Source organism: Centruroides vittatus, unplaced genomic scaffold, assembly GCF_030686945.1.
Source record: "Centruroides vittatus isolate TY-2023 unplaced genomic scaffold, ASM3068694v2 scaffold_464, whole genome shotgun sequence".
Lineage (NCBI taxonomy): Eukaryota > Metazoa > Arthropoda > Arachnida > Scorpiones > Buthidae > Centruroides > Centruroides vittatus.
Genome location: NW_027122710.1, coordinates 1,045,452 through 1,068,135, shown reverse-complemented (window position 1 = coordinate 1,068,135; position 22,684 = coordinate 1,045,452). Strand labels below are relative to the sequence as shown.

Sequence of the window (22,684 nt, the reverse complement as noted above, 5' to 3'; positions counted from 1 at the left end):
TGAATACTCTTAAAGATGACTATCTCTTCCAGTCTAGGATCACAACAGTTGTTTAAAGTTTGAAAATTGTCTACATTTATTACAAATTATACTAAATATTTATATTTGGCTTAATTATGATAAAATTTATATTAACAGTATGCATATATGTAAATTTTTATCATAATTTATCTGAAGTTTTGCAAATAAATTCATATTTAAATTTATAGTGCATTTGACTTCCCATTGAAATGAATTGAATGAATGCATCCCCAAAGTATAAAATACCTCTTCTGGAATATGGAAATTTGTATTAGACATGTTTAAAAATTTATATTTAATTAGTAAAGAATTAAAATTATAGTTTACAAACATTCCTTTCAAAACTGTCATTATTTACCTAATTCCTACAGTTTTAAAACCAACTACTGTATTAGGCAATTTTAGATCTGTAAGAGTTTTATATTAGTACAATATTTGAAATTTCTTCAAAATTGCTATATCTAAACTTAGGCTAAAATACTCATGAGAAAATTGAACAATCTTATCCTTTTTAAATGAAAAAGCTTAACAAATTTTCAAAGAGCACAAATATATGTTTTAAAAATTCAACAAGCATGAATAGGATTGTTAATTTTATGAAGCTTGAATAAAAGATAGTGCATTAGTCTAAAGAAACAGGAAATATGCTATCTTATTCAGCAGCGTGTGGTGAGAATTTTCAAAAGGGATCAGATGTGAGAAAACCCATTTTTCATACATTATAACAATTATTACTTAATCACCTAGAAAAACTCATTTTATTCACATATTATTGGCATATTAATTTTACTTTCTTGGCTCTCTTATATATAACAGAGGAAAAGTATGGCAATTGGTCAAAAAATGATCCCTCAGATTTTTACATTTTTAGATTCAGGAGACCTTGAAACATCAAGAAATGCAAAACATTCACTTCTTTTTTTTTTTTATGGATGTTAATATGTGTAGGGGCATGATTTTGTTCATCCTGTTTATTAGGGGAATTGATGCTATTAAATTTTAGTGGTTAAAGGTTGACAGGGTGGGGAGATTGAGAGAGGTCATATCTTGAGTAGGTGGAATTTAATGACAATTTTATTGGTTATTAGCATTTACAATAGTTTATAAAACCCATCCCTACCCTCAAAATTAAGCATTTTGCTATTTTATGAGACAGTAGCCCCTTATATTGTGGATTTGGATATATCACACTTTTTTTTGGTATCCCAGATTTTAAAAGCATTTGAATCAATAAATTTTGAAATATTAATTGCCATTGAATTTCTTTTCGCAACAAAATACAGTATTTTATTCTGACTATTGTCCTTGAAACTACCAATGCACATGAAACAATAAATTCATCAAGATCTAAATAAGCAAAACAGGTAGACATATCAATTATCATTTATGTTTTTTTTTTATATTAAAAATTGTTTATTTTATTTGTTTTAAGTACTGTCTCCTCATTTACAAGTTTCTGTGAATTCAAAATTTCACACCTTTATGTGAATAGACCCATTTAATAAATGATTTATTATGAAGTATAGTACTGTATAATAAAATTGCAACTGATATTTTGTTTTTATATGGACAGTATATGTCTCTAAATATCATTACAGTATTAAAGAAACAATAATGCTAAATGGGCATTTGTGTATTGTTGTTTATGTAAACAACATTTAATATAACCATGAATAAAATTCACTATTGTAAAGCTAAGCTTATATCAGAAACACCTGCTGATGAAAGAAGATAGAGAATCCATAGCATGTATAATCTGTTTAGTATAAGCCCAGATATAAAAAAATTTTTAAATAAAGTATCAAAACAGATGGTGTCACATGCAGATGATCCAGAATACAGCACAGAAGTCATTGATTGTGTTCACTCTGCTATGACAATTCACTTAGACCAGCTGCATCATTCAGATTCAAACTGAGTTGTGTTTTGCAGCAAAGGACTTACTTCTAGTGAGCCCCCCTTCCATGTTGAACTCAAAACTTTCTAATCACATATACCATCTTTAGATTCACACTTTAGATGAAAACTTTTAAATGTTTTATAATAATGAAAATACAAAAATCACTAATGCAATGTTATTTTCAATAAGCACAGGAAGCTAAAAATCTCTTATTACAGAATGTCTTGATGCACACAAAGCACAACAGTATGTCAGAAATACATGTCTGCAAGCTAGTCCTGTCAACAAGTCAACTAAAGGAGCCTTGAGGGTTCAGGATGACTCTTGAAAAAGTTCAACTCAGTGTAAAGGAGGGAAGGCCGGGTGGGAAAAATACACAAAAAAATATATATTTTTCAAGTGAAATGTTTTAAATATATGCATTCAAAGTGCATCAAAAATAATATTTAGATGGTACTTGAAGGAATTTAAGGGACTAGTCTGGTCCATTCTTGGCATGCCACTGATCTTATTATGACATTGCTTATGCCAGATGCCTAGGATTGCCTGACTTTCTTCATCTCAAAGGACAATTCTTAGTTTTATCTAAACAGTCCTTGTCTTTTAACTGAAACAAGAAAGGAGTCAATTTATCCTTTATATTCATTTTTTAATATCTTTGTTTTGTAATGGCAGTGGCAGATTCCGGCAAGGGCATATACCTATCCTTCTACATAAATTCATATCCTTCCCCACAGAAAGCTAGGGTGTACCATTAAAACACCATAACCTCCTTGTCCTATGACATGAAATGGAGAACCTATGGCACATGTGCCCAAAGTGGTATGTTGGAGAAAAGAATTTATCATCTGTATTTTTCAATCAGCTCCTTTACATTTATTTTAATTAAAGCATATTCATTTTATTTCTTTGAATATCGTTATTTGAAGTTAAACTTTGGCGCACACAAACATTTTTAAAAATAAGTATGCAGAGTCAAAAAGGTTCACCATCCCTGTCCTATGAGATGGCCAGAAAAATATGGAAAAAAACTATTTTTCCATTTTTTTAAAAGGCCATGTGATTGGCACATTTAATTAAATAATAATGTAACTTTTACATTATTAGTGCATTAAGAATGCATTATTAAGCATTTTCCATGAAACAGAGGGAAAAAAGAATATGTTGACTACAGACAATAATGTATGTTATCTATCACATAAAAATAATTTAAGGAATTGCTGTAATATTCCTTAGCCAGTTTGATGGCAAATTTTCATGTAAAAATATAAAGTTTCATGCATATAAAGTTTATATAATAGTAAATTTACACATTACAAAAGATAACATATATATACTGTATTTTTAAATTTGTGGTTTTCTTGAGTTTTTATAGACTGTTAAAAAATTTTAATATACACATAAAACTAAACAAAATTATTAATGTCACAATTGACTAATGACAATTGCAATTTCACTTCATTTTCATCTAATTTTTAAAAAATTTTTGATAAAAAATAAAATGAGAAAAATAAATTTATATCATCTTCAGGTAATGTTATTTTGTTAGATCTCATAAAACTCAATTTCACAAAACCCAATAGATCATTCAAATCCATAATAAAATTTTACTTTATAAAATTTGTTGATAATCTCAAATAAAATATAATAAAAGACTCCTAAATAGTTTCTGACATTGATCATTTTTCATCTTTCCTTTCCTATTTATGATATTTATGGACTCTGTATTGTTAGTTTCTTGCTTAAGAAATAAAAATGTGATTGCAACTCTCCTAAACTGCAATATCACAAGGCTTGTATGAAAAATCACAAAGAAGAAAGAATTACATAAAGAGTCTTAAGAGAAAAAGTCATCAATACTAATCATGAACAATCAATCATTCTGATCCTTTACAAATTCTTACATTGTACTTTTTTAACTTCCAATCCAAATTACATTTATTCAGAAAGAAAACTTTTCATTTTTAGGCTAAATATAGGGTTGAAAACTCTTCTGGTTTGGCTAGAAGGCTCCTAGAATTCGGCAAAAATTTTTAAACTGTCTGACTGTCTGACCAAGGCCTATTTCTCCTGTATTTACTTGATAATACAATCAACTTTTAGAGTATATATTAAAATAGACTGAAGATAAAATGTCTTGTGTTGAGTCTCGATAATGTGTTATATAAACTGAAACATTTGCATTTTATTTTAAAAATACTATGTTTTGTTCTGAGGAAAGTAGTTTGGACTGAATTTCCACTTGAGAATAACAAGTGTCATATGTAACAGCTTCCAAATGATAATTGGAAGGAATATATCTATTTTAAAATGGATAGTTTGCTATTTTTACATATATAATGTATCTTCCTTTAAATGACACTAATATACTTAATATTTCAGGAAAATCATTATTAATTCTGATTCATATAACATATTACAAGTAGGTTCTTGATCAAAATAAGAACTAAGAAATAAGAATTTGAAATATTCTATTCTATTTATTTGTAAAAATATACTACAGGTACACACTAATTTTCTGGCACCCTTGGTTCCAGAACTGTGCTGGACTATTGATTGTACCAGACTAACAGTGGTCATGTAATAATAATTTGGTAATACACTTCTGCTCACTAATTATGCACTTTCTGCATCTCTAAAGCATTACAGATTGATAGAAACTTAAATAACTATTAAATGTGAATTAAAGATTAATATAATAATTCTGTACATTAATTTTCCATTTATATTCAATGTATTGTGTACCACAGGAAATTCAGATGTCCACTTGTAATTATGTCCATATTAAAAGAGTTACCAGACCATCAGTTACCAAAAATTGATGGTGTACCTGTACACCATCAAATCAATAATCACAAGTGTAATTAATTAAAGCCAAACAATATTTATCAACATTAAAATTTAAAATATATTAACATAATTAAATATTTTAATAATATTAATTTCTCTTAAATTGTTCAAACACATTTGATAAATTTGAAATAACAATATCATAGTCTACAAAATATGTAAATTTTCTATAATGGCACATTAGAAATTAAAAATTACATTAATTATGTATCTTGTTATTTATATCACCATTGGATGAATGCAAATAGCTCTCAGTTAATATTATTTCCATTTTAATATGGTTCATTAATTACGGATAATTTTCATGCCATCTGCCACTTTTTTGTGTAGTGTTTTAAAGTTACTACTGTAGAGAGTTCCCTCAATATGCTATTTTTAAGTAATGTACAGTACCTAGTGAGTAATGAAAGATTACCTGTTTTGTAAGAGTAATGCTATAACATTGCTCTAAAAATAATTGTTTCCAAATATCTGATAATTAGAACTTATTGCGAGATAAAAAATATTATACAGAAATCTCCATGCAAATAAATATTAATGCACAGAAATCTAAAATTGTTAACTGATCTTCCATGAATAAATAATTTCAAAAAAATCATATTTGAACTCAATAAATATCTTGTTTCAAGTGTTGTTTAAAATATATAATTCATAACAGATTTGTAAACAATACAAAAATTAAAGAAGAATATTAAGTATCATTATTAAATATATATATTGATAAGGAAAAGGTTAAATCTTTGGCATCAGCAAAAATCTCAACAGAAAACAAATAGCTAGAAATATTTCATCATTTTGAAACAATGTTCCATACAATAACGCATTAAAAATTATGGAATACGCACTGTCCTCACCAGGAACAAATGCCACGACTGAACGCGTTTCTTCTATCGTGAATAAAGTGTAAACATCCGACAAATCACAATTAAGTGTTGAGACTATAAAAGCAATATTTTGTGTGAAATATAATATAACAAATTCTTGTGAAAAATTTTATGACATTTTAAACAACGACAGCAATTTATTAAAAAAAATTCACTCAAATGAGAAATATGTAAAAGAATAAAGAGTTTTTAAAAATTTATAATAGTATATATATTTATTATATTTGTAAATTTTACATACGTTGAAATTAAAAAAAAAAATACAATACGATTTATGCGTTTTTTTTATGATAAAATTTTGTTGCTCTAGAACAATTTTTTTGACAACCCCTACCCTCCCTGTGAATTTTGTTCCGCTTTACCAATGTTAAAATCTGGTTACCTTACACTTAACCCAACATCTAACAATCTCACTCTATCTTCAAAATACTCTGTAAATCAGTACAAGTTGATTAATTAAAAAAACAAAAACAAACAAACATTAAATGAAAATTCTTGTCAAATTATCATACATTTTGTCATTATTGTACATCTGGCAACACTGAGAATCCCCAACACAGCAGCAAGTTGATGCAGCAACCTAGAAATTTGAAATTACTCTAGCCAAAATTAATGCTGGATTAGTGATGCAACCAGATTACAGATTACCAGATTTGTGATGGTCTACCTATACCTATACTGTATAACTGAATCACTGATATAGACTCTTAAAAATAATAAGTATAATGTAGGGTTTGGAAAGAAAAATGTGATTATAAATAGACCGTTATTAACTTTTAAATATTTATTAACAAATTTTCATTTACAACATCTCAAACAACATAGTTTGCCACTTATGTTTTGAATATGACATCATACAAGTGGCCTTTATTCATGTGCAAACAAGGGCGTCGCCAGGGGGAGGGGCAGTTGCCCTCCCCTAGAAATTCGAAAAAGTTATTTAAATGCCAAGTTTTAATTAAAATAATCTTCTTAGGCTTCTTGTAAGTTAAAGAAAATGTTTTATTTGAGATATTTCTTTTCCGGTACATAGTGAATGATTAAACTTTTATGAATCGTTTCTATTTTACCTACATACAATTTATATCCTTTATCAATTTACATCATCTTGCCCCCCCTTACCCATTAGCTGGCGTCGTCCTTGTGTGCAAACATTCTTCACATCTTAAATATGTCGTGCATACTTTAAAGATGTGAAGAGCAGCACAACGTATTCTTGCAGTATTTTATTAATTGCATGACAAATTCTTAAGGTAAAAATTTGTCATGCAATCAATAATGTAGCTGAGAATATGTTGTACTGCTCTATGCATGACATACTTTGAAGATGTAAAGGGTAAGTGAACCATATTTACAATTCAACCAGAGACATATTCAGAATCAGTGAAAGTAGGATCTAAAACTGATTGAACTTCAGTTATTTTTAAAAATTTATTTATTTATCTTCAAATTGTTAATATTATATGATGTGCTAATGAAATTGTTCTATTCAAAGATTGATTCTACAATCATATATTAAAAATAGGCAAAACTAGTAACAGTCCCTGAAAATCATGGATGTCTGGTCACCCTAGAGAAGAGTATGCAAAAATAAGGGTCACTTAATTGCATTATGTCATCTTCAAAACATAAGTAACAAACTATGTTGCTTAAAATCTTGTACATGAAGTTTGTTAATAAATATTCAAAAGTTATTAACTATCTATTTAAAATTATCCATTTTCCTGCTGGATCCTAAGATGCCAAAATTATATAATTTATAGATATTACAATTTACTATACAATTTTTTACATCATAACAAAAATCTTTTCACTTGAGAAAAAATGTAAAGTAAAAACATTATCAAAATCTTATATTCTTAAAACTTTCAATATAACTTGTAATTTAAAATTTTTTAGAATTTTTGATAAAAAATTAAAACTTTATAAATATATTTAATTACTTACATACCTACTCAGCTTGATATTTAACATTTTTCACATCATTATGCATGCCTACAAATGCTTAATTAATTTATTCTCTAAAAAGCTTAACAAAATTCATATTTTCTTAATAAAAGTTAAAATTTAATAAACAAAACACATTCAAAATACAAATGTTAGAGACAAAAATAAATTATATATGCTATTTAAATATAATTTTGATTGAACATATAGTTTATATATTTAAAAGCTTGAATTTGATTTTCTTACTAATAGATCAATTATTTGGTTTTTAAAATTTTAAATTTCAAAAAATATATTGTATATCAAACAAATGCTTAAATATGTCAACTATTATATATGTATATATAATATGAAACTTATATATTGTAAAAATCATAATATGCTTAAATTGTATAATCTAAATTCATGAAGTTTTATATAAAATCAATACTTTTAAAAAAGTTAAATGATGATTTTAGAATTCCTATATCATTCCATTAAGATACAGGTGAAATCATAGAAAACCTTCATAACCATGACAATTGTGCTAGTCCATTTGCACTAGATCCATTGTGCAACCCCACAAAACCCCCTCTAGGAAGTTCTACAAAGAAAGTTTCTTTTTTCTTTTAGAACTTCTTAAAGGAAAAAATAGCAGACATTACCTGCATTCAGAAAAGAATAATCCAGGAGAATAAGTCTACTAAAACAGAGAAAAATGGGATAGCACTCACAAATCAGATTCAGAGAAGTCTCTTCTATAGAAAGTGGAAAAGTGATAAAAAAAGCTGTACAAAAGTTTGTCAGTACATATGTTTATATGCAAAACCTAGTCATAACACAAAATAAAAAGCAGCTATATTGTAATTCTTACTGAAAGCAAGAAATACTTTATTTATTACTAAGAGAATATGCTGGATACAAAACATTGATTGTTTTCTAAAAATGAAATGACTGGAATAAATCCTGTTATTGATAGCTCTAGAAACAGTATTAAAAAACTATCAAGAACTGGTTCAGACTCAGCAAAATGTAAGTACTGTAAACCCTGTATGACCAACAAATCACTTGGAGAATTGTCCACAATGCTTCACACTCTAGTGCTACAAGAGGAAAACTCCATTATCAATAGCAAGTTTATAAAAGTATAAAAAACACCCCTCAAACAAGTGCAAATTTAAACTGACATGAATCTTTTGCTTTCAATGAAGGCCAGACAGAAAGTAAATAGTCTTATTAAAATATCTGTATCTGTTAAACATAACTAATCTATGTAAAAAATTCTGAAAGTATTATTACAGACTTTAATTAAGTAAAGATAGATGGATTTCCTTATAAAAGGAAAAAGATGTAACTAACAATACTGTGATGTATGTATGATCTACATCTGTATTTCCTAAACTTTCCAGACTACTGCCCCTTTTTAGTGCATATATTTCTAATATATGCACTAAAAAGTTTTTTGTTTCAAAATAAATTTTTGTCTTCCTCACCTTCCAACACACCTGGAACCAATGTTAGATGGTAAGAGGTGAACTACCCTCTTGTTTTCCAGAATTCCCTTGAGTCTTCTACCATCCTCAATGAGTCAGTAGATTTTGGGAATTGCTGATTTATATGAATATTGTATGATAGAAGAAAGCTTTTTATACTATGCTATTCTTTCCAATTAGATAAGTTACCTTCACCTTCAAAGAATTAAGTTCAATCACCATAAACTTAAATTAAAATTGCTAAAAGAAAATGTTTTTAAAAAATATAGTCCTTCCAACAACACTTTAACAAAACCACAATATTTTATATTTCTCTTCAAAAAAGTAAGATCATTATTTTTTTAAATCCTCTAATTGATATCTTTTTAAAATCATTTAATTGATTATTAAAGTTATTATATTATTTAATAAATTACAGATTTATTATTAATTTGCTATTCTTAAAAATGTATTGTGACATTCTATTTTGAAAAGTATAAAATCAATATAAATTTAATTTAATAATTAGTTGTTAAAACTTTACTAATTAATTTTTCTTTCTGAAAAAAGTTAAAAATTATTGTATTATGATTACAATTTGTGGTGATCGTATTATCATTTAATGATCAATGTTCACATAATTTTTTAAATATAAAATACAAAATATATTCATGCAAATAGTATATTAGTTAACTTTTCTATAAATTTTTGAAAATATAACAAAAAGATATCAAAAACTTCTTGCTTTCTAATTATTTCAGAAATTGGTATAAAGGGTGGGTCTAAAAGTCAATTAAGTGTCTTTTTTTCCCTAAGAAAGTCATCAGTTTGTGAAAGTGTAATCTGTGCAATTAAAATTGATTCCAAAATGATAATAATTTAGAAAAAATATTTAATAGGAATATTTGCTTGTGGATTCTGTTTACATATTTTATTTATAATAGTGTATTTTGTAACATTTATAATAATTTATTGCAATTATTAATCTTGTAATTGTAGTTATTAGGTATGTGGTGGGACCTCTGTTGATGAATGGTAACAAAATGTTAAAATGAAATCTAAGGAAAGATTTATTCAAATATTTTTGAAATATAACAATAATAATCTGTAATCCTTAAGATTTATATTAAAAGTTTCATCAATAAAATCCATCTTAAGAAACGAAGCAGTCTATTCTAATAACCTTAAACAGCTTCGCAAAGTATAGTTAACCACAAAAGTTTCATCAATAGTAGCCTAGAGAAGTTAATGAATTTCAACTTTTTATTAATTCTTTAACTAATATTTATTTTAAATATATAAATTTGTTAATTTTCATGACAGAATAGTCTCCAAATATGAAAAATTTATATACACTATCATCAAAAATACATTAAACATTACTACAATCACACTTTGCTTATAATCCATACTGGAACCATAGTGTATGATCATAAACTCTCTTCACTATTTTAAAAAACCAAAATGGAAAAATTTTACACTGAAATTCTGTAATGTTCCATGAAATTCTATACAAAAATTGAATTGATCATATAATGAAAAATTTAAAGATTTTTATTGAAAAATAAACTGTAACCTTTATAACCTGAAGGTTTCCATTTTCAGTACATTCATACTTTATCCAATAATAAATAAAACTTTTTATTATAACTACAAACATAATTGTTTATATTTATTATATAGCTAAATTCCTATTTAGGATAATATATCTTACTTAACATGCCCAGTATACTGTATATTATTTACATGAACATAAACTGAAAGTAGTATGATAGGCTATTCACAAGTGTAGACCCTCTACCTCCTCTAAAAGCCATAAAAAAATCAATAAATCAATTCCCAATCATGTTTTTTACATAAAAAATTAAATTTTGGACCTCCTATTGTCAGTTCCCCCTGCCAAATGACCCTACTTATCCCTCTATGTTAACCTTTATATGAAACAATTATAAAATAATTGTTAAGGGAGAATAATAGTCTACATTACGAGTATGTAAAATGATTAGCAAGTTCATAGTTTTTTTTTTAATAATTAAAAACAAAAATAAAAAATTAGATAACTGAATTAATTTAAACGTTCATAACTTGTAAGAGTAGCAGTGCACCTAGAGGGAGGTCAAAGGGCCTGGCACCCTCCAAAGGAAAAAACAAACACTAGGAAATTTCCAAAAATCTTTTCTTAATTAAAATTTATTTTTTAATTTGTATTGTGTCATGTCTTCTGTTTCTATACTACTTATGAATTAGCAGTCACATAAGATGGAAATTTTATTGAATTTGCATTAAAATTTTTTTTATCCATTCAATTTGATTCCCCCAAGATTAAATCCTGAGTGCACCACTGTATAAGAAAATGAAACTATCACTTTCAATTATAAAAATATTACTTTTCAGATATAATACTTATCATAGACAAATTATTTAAAATTCAATATTCCAAAATTTAAATTTTTTTTGGAAAATGAATAAAATTTCTTTAACATCAACATCAATTACAAAATCAATTTAAAAATTCCTCAAAATTTAATAATAATAATAATAATTCATGCTTTTAAAAAATAAGCACAACTAATATATAAAATTTCATAAATTTAAGATGATTTTTAATTATTTTTTTAATATTATAAACTACTATAACAATAATAATAATAATATTTAAAATAAATAATAAATATTTTGCTAGCTACAGATGAATCACCAAAGAAATGAAAAGTCAAAAATATGTATGAGAGATAAGGAATGATATAATTTGAATAGGAGTTGCAAAACACAAATACTCTTTTCTATTTACTAATGCATTACATATTGTAAATTAGTTTTCTTCAATGAGGGGTCTTCAAACCCTAGCTTGATATAGTTGATAATTTTTTCAGGATGAAAGGATAACTGTGCATCCTGAGTTCAACAAACCATATATAATAATTAATTCTTTAAATTAAGATTATTATATATTAAACTGTGCAAAAGCTTTGAATTTTATGGGTTAAATTGAGAGTTTAAAATTGATTTTTATGCTGAAAACATCGTTATGACTATAATATTAGCCATTGCTGCAATTATTTTCCATTTAAATAGTGCAATATTCTACTAAAAATTGTTTCAGAAAAACATAGAAATTTAGAAATGATTAAGAAATATTACTAAAATATTTTTTATAATTAAAATAAATCTACTGGGAATAAATTGAAGTTGATTTGTAAGCTTTTTTATTTAACTTTCCTTATTAAAATAGCTTTAAAAATTGATAAAATTCAAATTAATTCAGGCAAAAAAAATTAGAAAAAATAGTTAATTTTTTAAAAAACTTTTTACATGATTGAAATATCGTGTAAGTAGCAAAAACGAAATCGATTCTTTAAGTACTAATACAAGGTCTTGTTCCTTGATGCAAGACGATATATAAAAAAACTAGAGTTTGATTGATAAAAAAAATACAAAAAACTTCAAAATTTTCAACAATTTATGTAGTATTTACACTACATTTAAAATAAGAAATCAAAAATATATGTGAAATAAAAATTTCTAACTAAATGTTCCTCATTTTCTGAATCTTCTTAGTGACCATTAAAGTATGTTCATAATGTAAAAGAATATTAAACTCACTATCAAAAATTAAATTAAAAATAAAAAAACAGTGTAATTTGGGAGTTTTTTTATATGTCTTAATGGATAAAGAATTGATTTAATTTAAAGTTTTAAGAACATGTTAAAGAGAATTTTCCAAATAGACTTGTTAAGTTCTAGAATCGATGTTAGGAGAATCTCTTCTTTTTGTAAGTCAACCCGTACGTTGGTCTGTACGAAAAATCGATTTAGCAAAAGAGACTTTAAGAAATTCTATATGAGATACATAAAGAAAAATTGTAAATAAATTCGTAAATTAATTTACAGTAAAGATTTATAATGAATGTGTTAAGAACGAAATGCTCAATTGTTTACATTTACCGTTTTGTATTAAAAAATTAGATTATAAAATTTATACACCTTATGTTTTATGAATTCAAATGTCATTAGAATTTATGACATTTATATTTTTAACGCCAACTTTCTTCTAAAATTAAACTTGAAGATAAGAAATAACATTTTAAAATTTTTATAACCAATCTTTAATTTCTAGATGAGGAATTCAAGTATATTTTCACACATGTAGCTGATGCAATAATTTAAACTATATATATAAAATGTACAGACAGATATTTATATATTATTTATTTAAAAAAATAAACAGTTTTGGATTTGCTTCTTAAATTTTAAGTTCTGATAATGTTTTCCGTCCACTAAAAATGGAAAAATTATTCCAACGTGAGTACCAGCAAATATAATTAACTATATATACATCTACATTGCATTTATGTTTCAGCTATTTAATTCGCTTAAAAAATAATAAGATATTGCCTTGCAACTTTTATATAAATTTTTAAAACTTTGCTTTTATATATAATCAATATTTTCTTTTAAAGAGAAATAGCTTCTTCAGTAAGAGGCACAGTACACTCAGAATTTCTTTAGAGAATAATAAATCAAAAAGATTTTATAAGTTTTTAAAGATCTTTTTGAAAAGTTTATCGATATTAAAATTTAATTTAATAATTTAATATACATTTTGCAATCGTTAGAAATGGAAACGATGTAAACTGTAAATGAGACCTTAGAAATTCATTAAAATTCTCCTGAAACTAATACGAACAGGGGGGAAATGAAAATAAATTATTTCCTGTTAATTTTTTAAAATAAAACAAGAAAATATAAAAATAAATAACTTCAGTAATTTAATCTTTAATTTAATTTATTCAAAAAACAAATTCAAGTTTAGTAAAATGTTGTTTTGAATGTTGTTGCAAGTATATTTTGTCTTCATAAATTAGCAATTTAAATACTGTGGTGAGTTGAAAATATGTTTAAAGATTTTCATAATATAATTTCAATTTTAATTTAATATATTAGTACATCTTAATCTTTTTCTCTACAATTTACATCAAACTCGCATTATAGAAAACGATTTACAATATGCGAATTAGTAAAAGTACGAAAAGAATTTTAAGATTAATAATTAAAATAATATATAAAGAACAATCGAGATCAATTTTCAATTAAGTTATAGAAAAATTAAAGCATAAAAACTTGAAATTTTATAAAATTTCAGGGCCTAAAACTTTGAATTTCGATAAAAAGAGGGGAAAAAACAAATTGCTGCTTTGTAAATTTTATATAATTGTTTCATCCCATTATAAAGTCTATAATGATTATAAAAAGTTATAGTTTTATTTTGAGTAGTTTTATGCAAGAAAAAAAAAATCTAATTTTTATTAAATTTCTTTCGTCTAAAAGAATTTCGTTACATTGAGTAACTTCACTCTCATCGATACAGAATATAAATTTAATTTAAAAAATAAATAAATTTAATAAATTTATCCTATAAATCACATTTATTGTATAAAATTCTTCAAATTCTTCTTATTTTTATTATTTTCAACGTGACAGATTCTACGTAATTACGTAAGCGTGGCGTGATAAACACATTTACACGTCCTCATTTCGTTTCGAAATTGGCTGAGGAGACCGAAAAAATATATATATATAAAGATCATACCTACAATTGTATTATTTTTTTTTTTCTTTATGATTAAAAAGATTCGAAATATAGAGCGTGACTGACAGACTTACATCATTATAGAAATGTCATTGCTCCGCGCATTAATTTATAAAATATCATTTATATTCTTAATTAATATTCTTTATAGAAATATTAATTAAACATCAAAACCTCTAATTTAAAATTATAAAAAGTGAAGTTTATATATTGTAGAATAATCTAATAAATATTTAGAATATTTAAGAATAGATTTAGAATTTTGTCATGCTAACTTTGTGACCCATCCTATGTTATTTTATTTTGTTATAGAGTATTGTTTATTTAGTGATTTATTATGTCCACAAAATTATATCTTTACTTAAACGTTTTATTTGTTTTGATCTAAGGGGGGATGGAATAAAGCTCGTGTCTTTTAAATTATATTGTATGAAGAATAAATTTATATTACTATTAATTATTCTATATATAATTTTGGTTTTAAAATGTTTTAAGCCCCCTCTCTCTATATATATATTTATATATATATATATGATTTTTATATCCATAAAATTATAAAAAAAATTGAGAATTTTATTGTTATACGCTTTGTAAATCGCTTTAAATGGTTTTAAATGCGGCTTTAAAGGGAAAGAAAACCTTAAAGGTTCGTTCCGGTTTACTTAAGGATTATCTGGAATTGATTTGTTGTTTGTTTTCGTTTTGTTGCTCTTTTCCCTTCTTGCAAAAAATATTTAAAAAATGTCGAGTTAACGTGACAATATTTCCTGATAATCGTCACGATACAATCACGAAGACAATATAAAAAAATTCTAAAAAAATATTTCTGAAAGATGATAAAAAATAAAGCTTGCAAAATTCATGAAAAATTCTAAAAACATAAATAAAAAGACTTAAAAATTCTAAAAAATATAAATAAAAAAATATCACTTCACCTAAATTTGAAAAAAAAAGTAAAAATGCTGTAAACTATATTTTTAAATTTATATGCCAATAAAGTGCGATTTAATTAATATTATTTGTAATATAATTTTATATTTTTTATGTATTAAGGACAAATTTTTATTGACGAACTTTTTTAATATTAAATTCGAATTTTTATTTCAATATTTTTAAAAATTGGTTTTAAAATTTGTCATGGTTTTTAAGTATTATTTAGGATCTAATTATAAATTAAAATAAAAAATAAGAAAATAAAATAAATTTTAAATCTTTTAAATAATTAATTTTACAATTACCTTCGGAGAAATACATTAATCATTATTAAACCGTGGAAAAAATATTATTAAAACTGTCTGACATTTTAAATATGTAATATTTCTATATAAATATTTTAAAATCGATTAAATTATGAATTGATTAATATATAAAACTGAATAATCTACAGGAAACTAAAAGAATATCTAAAATATTAAAATTATATAGACTATAACAATTGCTTTGTTTATCTCTATACAGTAAATTCAATAAAAATTAAATACAGTATACAACATAGAAAGTGTTATTTTTTATGGTGCAAATTCGTATGACCCAATGAGAAAAATGAGGTTAATCGAAAATTATTAATTTTTTAGGATCTCCTCTTAAGAGATTGGTGCCTGTACGTGGCATGTAAATAAACAAGATTTAAGATAAAAGAAACAGATAAATATCCCCTTCAATATCATGAACATAAATATTCCTTATTTTATTAGTTTTTTTAATTCGAATATATAAATAAATTCAGAATATATTAATATAAATACATTTGTTATACAGTTTCATGTTCAAAAATAGGGAATATTTTCATAAATAATATATCAATTTTTATAAAGGAATGAATCAAAAATTATATTTATTACCATTATTCTTCATTTTTTTTCATATAAATATAATTTTGTAACTTAATTTATTGTATATTTTATGTTTTATGTGTATCGAGAGGGCTCTGCTGGTTTTCCTTATTAGAGCCTGATTGTAAATAATATAATAAATATATTATTTAACTTAATTATATATTTTCTAGTATAAGAAAATGGGTAGGACCGAACGGCATACTAAGTTAAATAAATTCGATTTATCTAGCTTTCTGTTCAGTTTGGTCTTATTCAATCTTATGTATTATAACGTACGTAAGTAAATTAAATAACGTAATTATTTATTGTATTATCACATATATAATCAGGTTTATAAAGCCATTTATCAGGCAGTGGCGGTTATCCTATGGGCAAATAGGACAATTGCCAGGGGCCCTTTCATAACAGGGAGAACCAAACCAATCTTTTATAAGAAAATATTCCCCTGAAGAAAAATGTTTGAAGTATATGAGGCCCCCCTAATTCAAATCTGACTGGGCGCATGAATCTGTAATGCGCCACTATTGGGAGGGACCCGAATACAGAGGCCTCACATTTAACCTTTTATATACATAATAGCAAAGTGATAAATGATTTTTAAAAAAATGCCTGTTTTATTCATTATATTGATTTTATTCGTATATTTTTATGGCTTTTGGCGAGGTCCCCATCTGCTATCTCTTTCAAGACAGCCTCCTCCTTTTTTCTCCAAAGGAAAAGCGGAGATGCCCTTCCCTCTTTTGAGAGGGATCAAATTGGGCCAGAGATAGTTACGTGGCTGGGGCCCCCAATTCACCTTCCTCAAACCCCGCTTATAATAGTGTTATTAAGAAATAACTAATATAAAAGAAAAAATGTCAGCTTCTTGTCATTGACAGAAATTAACTGTCACTTATTTGATGAATTACTTCTTATATTTTTCATTTCTTTCAGTACTATTTTACGAAAAAATTCATAATTGTATTTACTAAAATAAAAAATATAAAAAAATTCTATTATTATTATTTTTATTTTTACTTTTCATTAATTAATAATATTTTATTTTTAAATATTACTTAAAATATTCTCTTGATCTTAAATGTATACTGTTTTAAAAAAAATCTTATTCCACGAATAAATTGAATGTTTTATTATTAAATATTAAGAAAATGAAATCATCAAATATACTTTTAAAAACTCAATATACGTAATTAATTTTTCGGTTATTTATTCGAAATATTGTCTTTTTATAAGATAAAAATATAAAATTTAATTAAAAAAAATTGAAATTCATAAGAATAAGAAATTAAATTTTTATAAAAAAAAATTTACGTACTATTTTAAAATTTTAGCTAAAAATGATTTAATCTTATTTTTCTTAATTAAGATTTTATTTTATTTTTTTATAAATAAAGCATGAAATTTTAAAATTACTTTAACTTTAATCATCGATAATTCTTCTGATTTTATTATTATTTTTTAAATATATATATATAAATTTTAAAAATTTGCCAAGTAACTACCCTCCAAAAGTGTTCTGCTCTATTTACAAATATTACTAAATATTCTTTCTTAACATTGACCTGTCGAAAATTGTAAATGTATTTATTTTAAAAGCAATATCGATTTTATATATTACACTACTTTAAATTTTTAGTTCGTGATAAGAGTTTCTATATATTCTCCCTCTCTTTTTTTACAGCCAACTGTAAATAAAATTCACAAGAAGGAGGCGATAGAATTCTTGAAAATGTTATTTACAGTCGATAGTGATGAGAATGAGGATGCTAGATGTTTGATATTACACCGTGACATTCCAAAAAAATGTAATAAAACTCTGACGTGTACTTCCATATTTTTGGTATACCCCACTATAACAACATATAAGAACTTACTTTGATAACCAATGCATGTTTTTATTGCGGTAACATAAATAATATATATTTATTTTTTTATTTTATTATTTTCTTTACATTGACAACGTGTACTTTAGAAATGTATGTTTAAATAATTTAGATTGGAAAACAAGCGAAAGTATGTGAAGTACTTTGCAAGTTTTGCTTACGTATTAGTATCAACGACGAAACACCCCAACTAAAAATAACCCGCAATTAAGTTGAGTATCATTAGAATAAATGTAGTAGACAGAATGATAGTGAAATTTATTTTATATATATTTATAAATAATTTAATTTTAAAGTTAAAATAATTGTAAGATTTATTATTATTATTTAATTATAAAGTGTATATAGAGAGCATTATAAATGGAGAACTGCTACACGAAGCTTAGAAAATCATGTGTTAAAGCTAAGTAGGAACATAGTTTTTTTTATGTATATATATATATAGATTTTTAAGTAGAAGTTTAAAATAATTTAAGCAGATTTTAATTTTAAAACATAGCAGAAAGGGGACATACCGCTGTTAAAGATGCAGACCTCTTTTCAGCGTTAACTTTCACAGTTCTTAAAGACATTAACTAGAATTTTATCAAACAAAAACTCTTCTAGACATCGTCCATGTTCAGTTAGATAAGGTGAACAGTGGGTTTGAGATTTTCAGCTGACGTTTACAACGCATTTTGGCGACAGTTAAAGACAGTGAGTCATTAGATACTTACTGACATGCTAAAAATTACTCTACCTATTCCCCTTGAAGTCACTTGCGTGCCGAGCTTTATTCATTATGTAGAACTACTGAATTATATATATATATTTTTTTATTTCTTTACCACAAATTTAACAACGTTCGATTAGAGAACATAAAGAAAAAATCTTTAAAATTTGTCGATTAAATATTGAAAATAATCAATCATATCTATTTTAGAAGATAGATTGTGGAATTAAATTGCGTAAGTTGCATACTTTTTGCATTTTTTTACATAAAAATTCCCTCAGTTTATGAAGAAATATAATTATAAAATGAACTTTAATAAGTTATAATAAATTTACAACTTACTTAAGAGATTTAAACGTAAAATAAGAATTATCGTATATAATGAATATACTCAATCATGCAAAGATTATTATCAGCAAATTATAAGAAAAAATGCACTTAATTTACCGATTTTTTTGTAAAATGAGTAAAAAATTAGGAAATAAATCAAATATTTCTAAGCTTATCACGAAAGAAATCATTTACTTCCAACTGATTTTATACAGTTATAATCTTTTATAGATCACTTTTAATCTGTAAATCTCGAGTCATTTTCAAGTAGAATGTAAACATTAACCAACAAATAACATACTCGAACTTTCTAGTGTTTACAATATGTTTCTTTCCAAACATACACCAAACAGAAGTGACAAAATCTCCCCCCTTATTTTTAGTACCAATATACAATAATAATAAGTTACAAATAATTAAATTTAAAAAAAAAAAACAATATATATATATATATATACACATTAATTCCTTACCTTTAATTATATGTAATCCTATACGTAATGAGTTAATTAGTAAATTTTTTCATGTAAAAAGTGTGCTAATTAAATACGTCTATGCGTTCTTACTACGCAGATAACAATCATGGTAATTTTCTTTCTTGCGTGCATAGTGGAAGATGTCGTCGTGGTAAGTGCAAGAACTGCAAACTGATAGGCTCATTAAGACATCCATGCCATATCTTTTTGCTAGAATGGAGCTGTGATTCTTCCAATAGAATATCAGTCATGAAGCTATATAACGTGATGAAAATCCCCCGCCACCCCCTATTCGAGGTCTTTCCTGTTTATGTGATTCCATCCAACACTTTTTTTTCTTATTTTAAAAATAAAAATAATAATTTTAAAGTGTAAAAATTTAAAATAAGCAATTTTAATTATTTTAAATTAATTAAATCAGCCTGATCCATACGAATTTTACTTCTTTCTTGTAAATCATACAGGAAAGAAGTAAAATATTTTGTAATTGTTTATTTGAAAAAATCTTCTTAATTTTAATTTAATTTTGTTTAGTGCTTTAATAATAAGAATAATAAAGTTGTGTAATTGCTTTCACAAATGGGTTTATTTTATTGTTTGTAAGCAATAATTTTGAATTAATTTGTTATTTTAAGTAGTTTGTTGACCCGATGCGATTATAATGACATTATTTTATTAGAAATATAGAACCTAAACACAAAATTTATATTGTTTAATAGAATAGAATGCGAATTATATATATAGAAAGGAAGAGCAGGAGGGAGAGAAGGAGAAAGTCGACATATCACTAATGATGTCAACAGGAACAAACTATCCTGTCGATATAACTCAAACTCCTTTGGTCACACCTTCGATCGCACTTTCAGAGAACCATTTTGATTCTTCTGAACCCAAATGCTTTCGATATCGATCAGTTTCTATACAGACTTTTACTAAAGAATATGGCACATTGTAAAAGATTCAAAGGTGGAATCTTGTAGGGAAAAAGTGAGCTGCACCAGTTTAAAAACTAAAATAAAATATTTAACGTATGGATTAAATTCTACAAAATTCTAAAACATATTAGAATTTTATAGATTAAAATGTAAAAATTTACTTAATTAAATATCGTGTTTGTTAATTATAAAAGTTTGATGAATTTAATAAAAATAAATTTAATTAATTGAAGATGATTTAGAGAGAATTTCTTTATTATAAATTTATATTTGTTCAGTGTTAATAATATAAGAAAATTAAATTTTTTAAAGTTAAAATTGCTATAAAATTATTTAAAAATGCATTAAAATATATTAAATGTAAAAAAAATAAATTAAATTAAATGAAGGAAGTACAAATGATTACTGCACATTACAGCAATGTACAGTACCTACTTTTATTACAAATATTTTTATTTATAATTAAATAAAAATTAATATGTAATATAAAATTATATATTTATTAATATGAGCCTTGATATTTTAAGAATAAAAAGAATTTTTTAAAAACATTTTATAAAATTTTTATATGATAAGTCTTACATTATTTATGTTTTTTTTTTACTATAAATTAAAGTTGCATTATTTTAATATATGATATAAATGTCAATATTATCGAATTTATTTTCCCCTATCCGTTAGGCCAGACACTCAGTGGTCTGCTGCAGGAAATTGCATGAACGGAAACTGGATAAGTCCATTCACTAGTCGAAGGTAAACAAGAAAAACGGAGGGTGCCATATAATAATACATCTATAATATATTTTCACACATAAAAATCTACGTGTTAATACACAAAAACAGTAATTTACACCTTAAAAATGCGGAAAATTTATCTGATACCCTCGGTATCTGCATTGATTCCTCCCTTATCAACTAAAAGGAGAATTTTAATTTATTACGTTTTGTTAACGCTATTCCGAAGTTAATTATGTTATAAATGATAATTTTTTGCATTAAATTTTCACTTACTCTTTGTTTGAAACTCTCCGACCGACCTATGGACGAACCTTTCTTGCTGCCGAGGCGTGGAAACATTGTCAAATGGAACCATATACAGCATGACCACTTGTGCTACAACCTTACGAATCTTCTATATTCGTACTAGCAATGTCCCATTACTAGCAGGAAGTAGACCTTCCCATTAAGGGACACCGGGGTGTCTGTCCATCCTCATCAACATCCGAGATGTATATTTTCCACCCCGTCTCTTTCACGCTGCGCCTGTTGTAGAATGGCGATCGAGTTTGCCAAAACCAAGCACTGTACTATTGATCTTCAGTTTGCTTATATATATGTATATATATATACAATTCCGTTCTGCATTTTTTAACTAATTGCTGATGAAAAAATAATATTTTATATTAATTACGTTTAAAAAATGTATAACTTTTTTATACTAAAAAGCGCATTTATATATGTTTTAACATTAGAGTATTCTTGTTAAAGTATTACTTTTCTAATTAATTTGTATTAATTGTATATAATTAAATTTAATGAATACTTGTAAATCAGTGATTAAATATTATTATTTAACCTTTTGAATACAATCAAAAGCTGACAAAGTTAATTATATATATGAATAAATTAGTAGAATTAATTAGATGCATCACTATAGTTGTAAGTTGATTCTTAGTAAGCTAAGTAATGACGTATGTTAAAAAAATAATTATTAATAAATTTAATTTTAATTGATTTTTTTAAAATTTAGTACGTTTTAATATATAAAAGAAAACAATAAAATCAACTTATTTATCTGGAAAATATTTTATTATAATACTTTAATTTAGAATTTTGTATTTTTATAACACTTTAAAAAAATAGCTTAATA

General features: G+C 25.2%; 1 protein-coding gene across 3 annotated transcripts in view; it reads right to left on the bottom strand.

Annotated features, from left to right (window-relative positions):
* Positions 1–22,129, bottom strand: part of LOC136989302 (rho guanine nucleotide exchange factor 11-like) — a 110,048-nt gene extending 87,919 nt beyond the window's left edge. Inside the window, exon 1 of one of the 3 annotated variants that reach the window (XM_067287423.1) lies at positions 21,826–22,129. In XM_067287423.1, coding sequence (XP_067143524.1) covers positions 21,826–21,891 — 66 coding nt within the window. In that variant the 5' untranslated portion in view covers positions 21,892–22,129. Of the gene's footprint in view, positions 1–18,876; positions 19,233–19,876; positions 20,175–21,825 lie in introns of those variants that run through there. The other 2 variants (XM_067287425.1, XM_067287424.1) reach the window with 2 other exon arrangements.
* Positions 22,130–22,684: the final 555 nt, after the last annotated feature.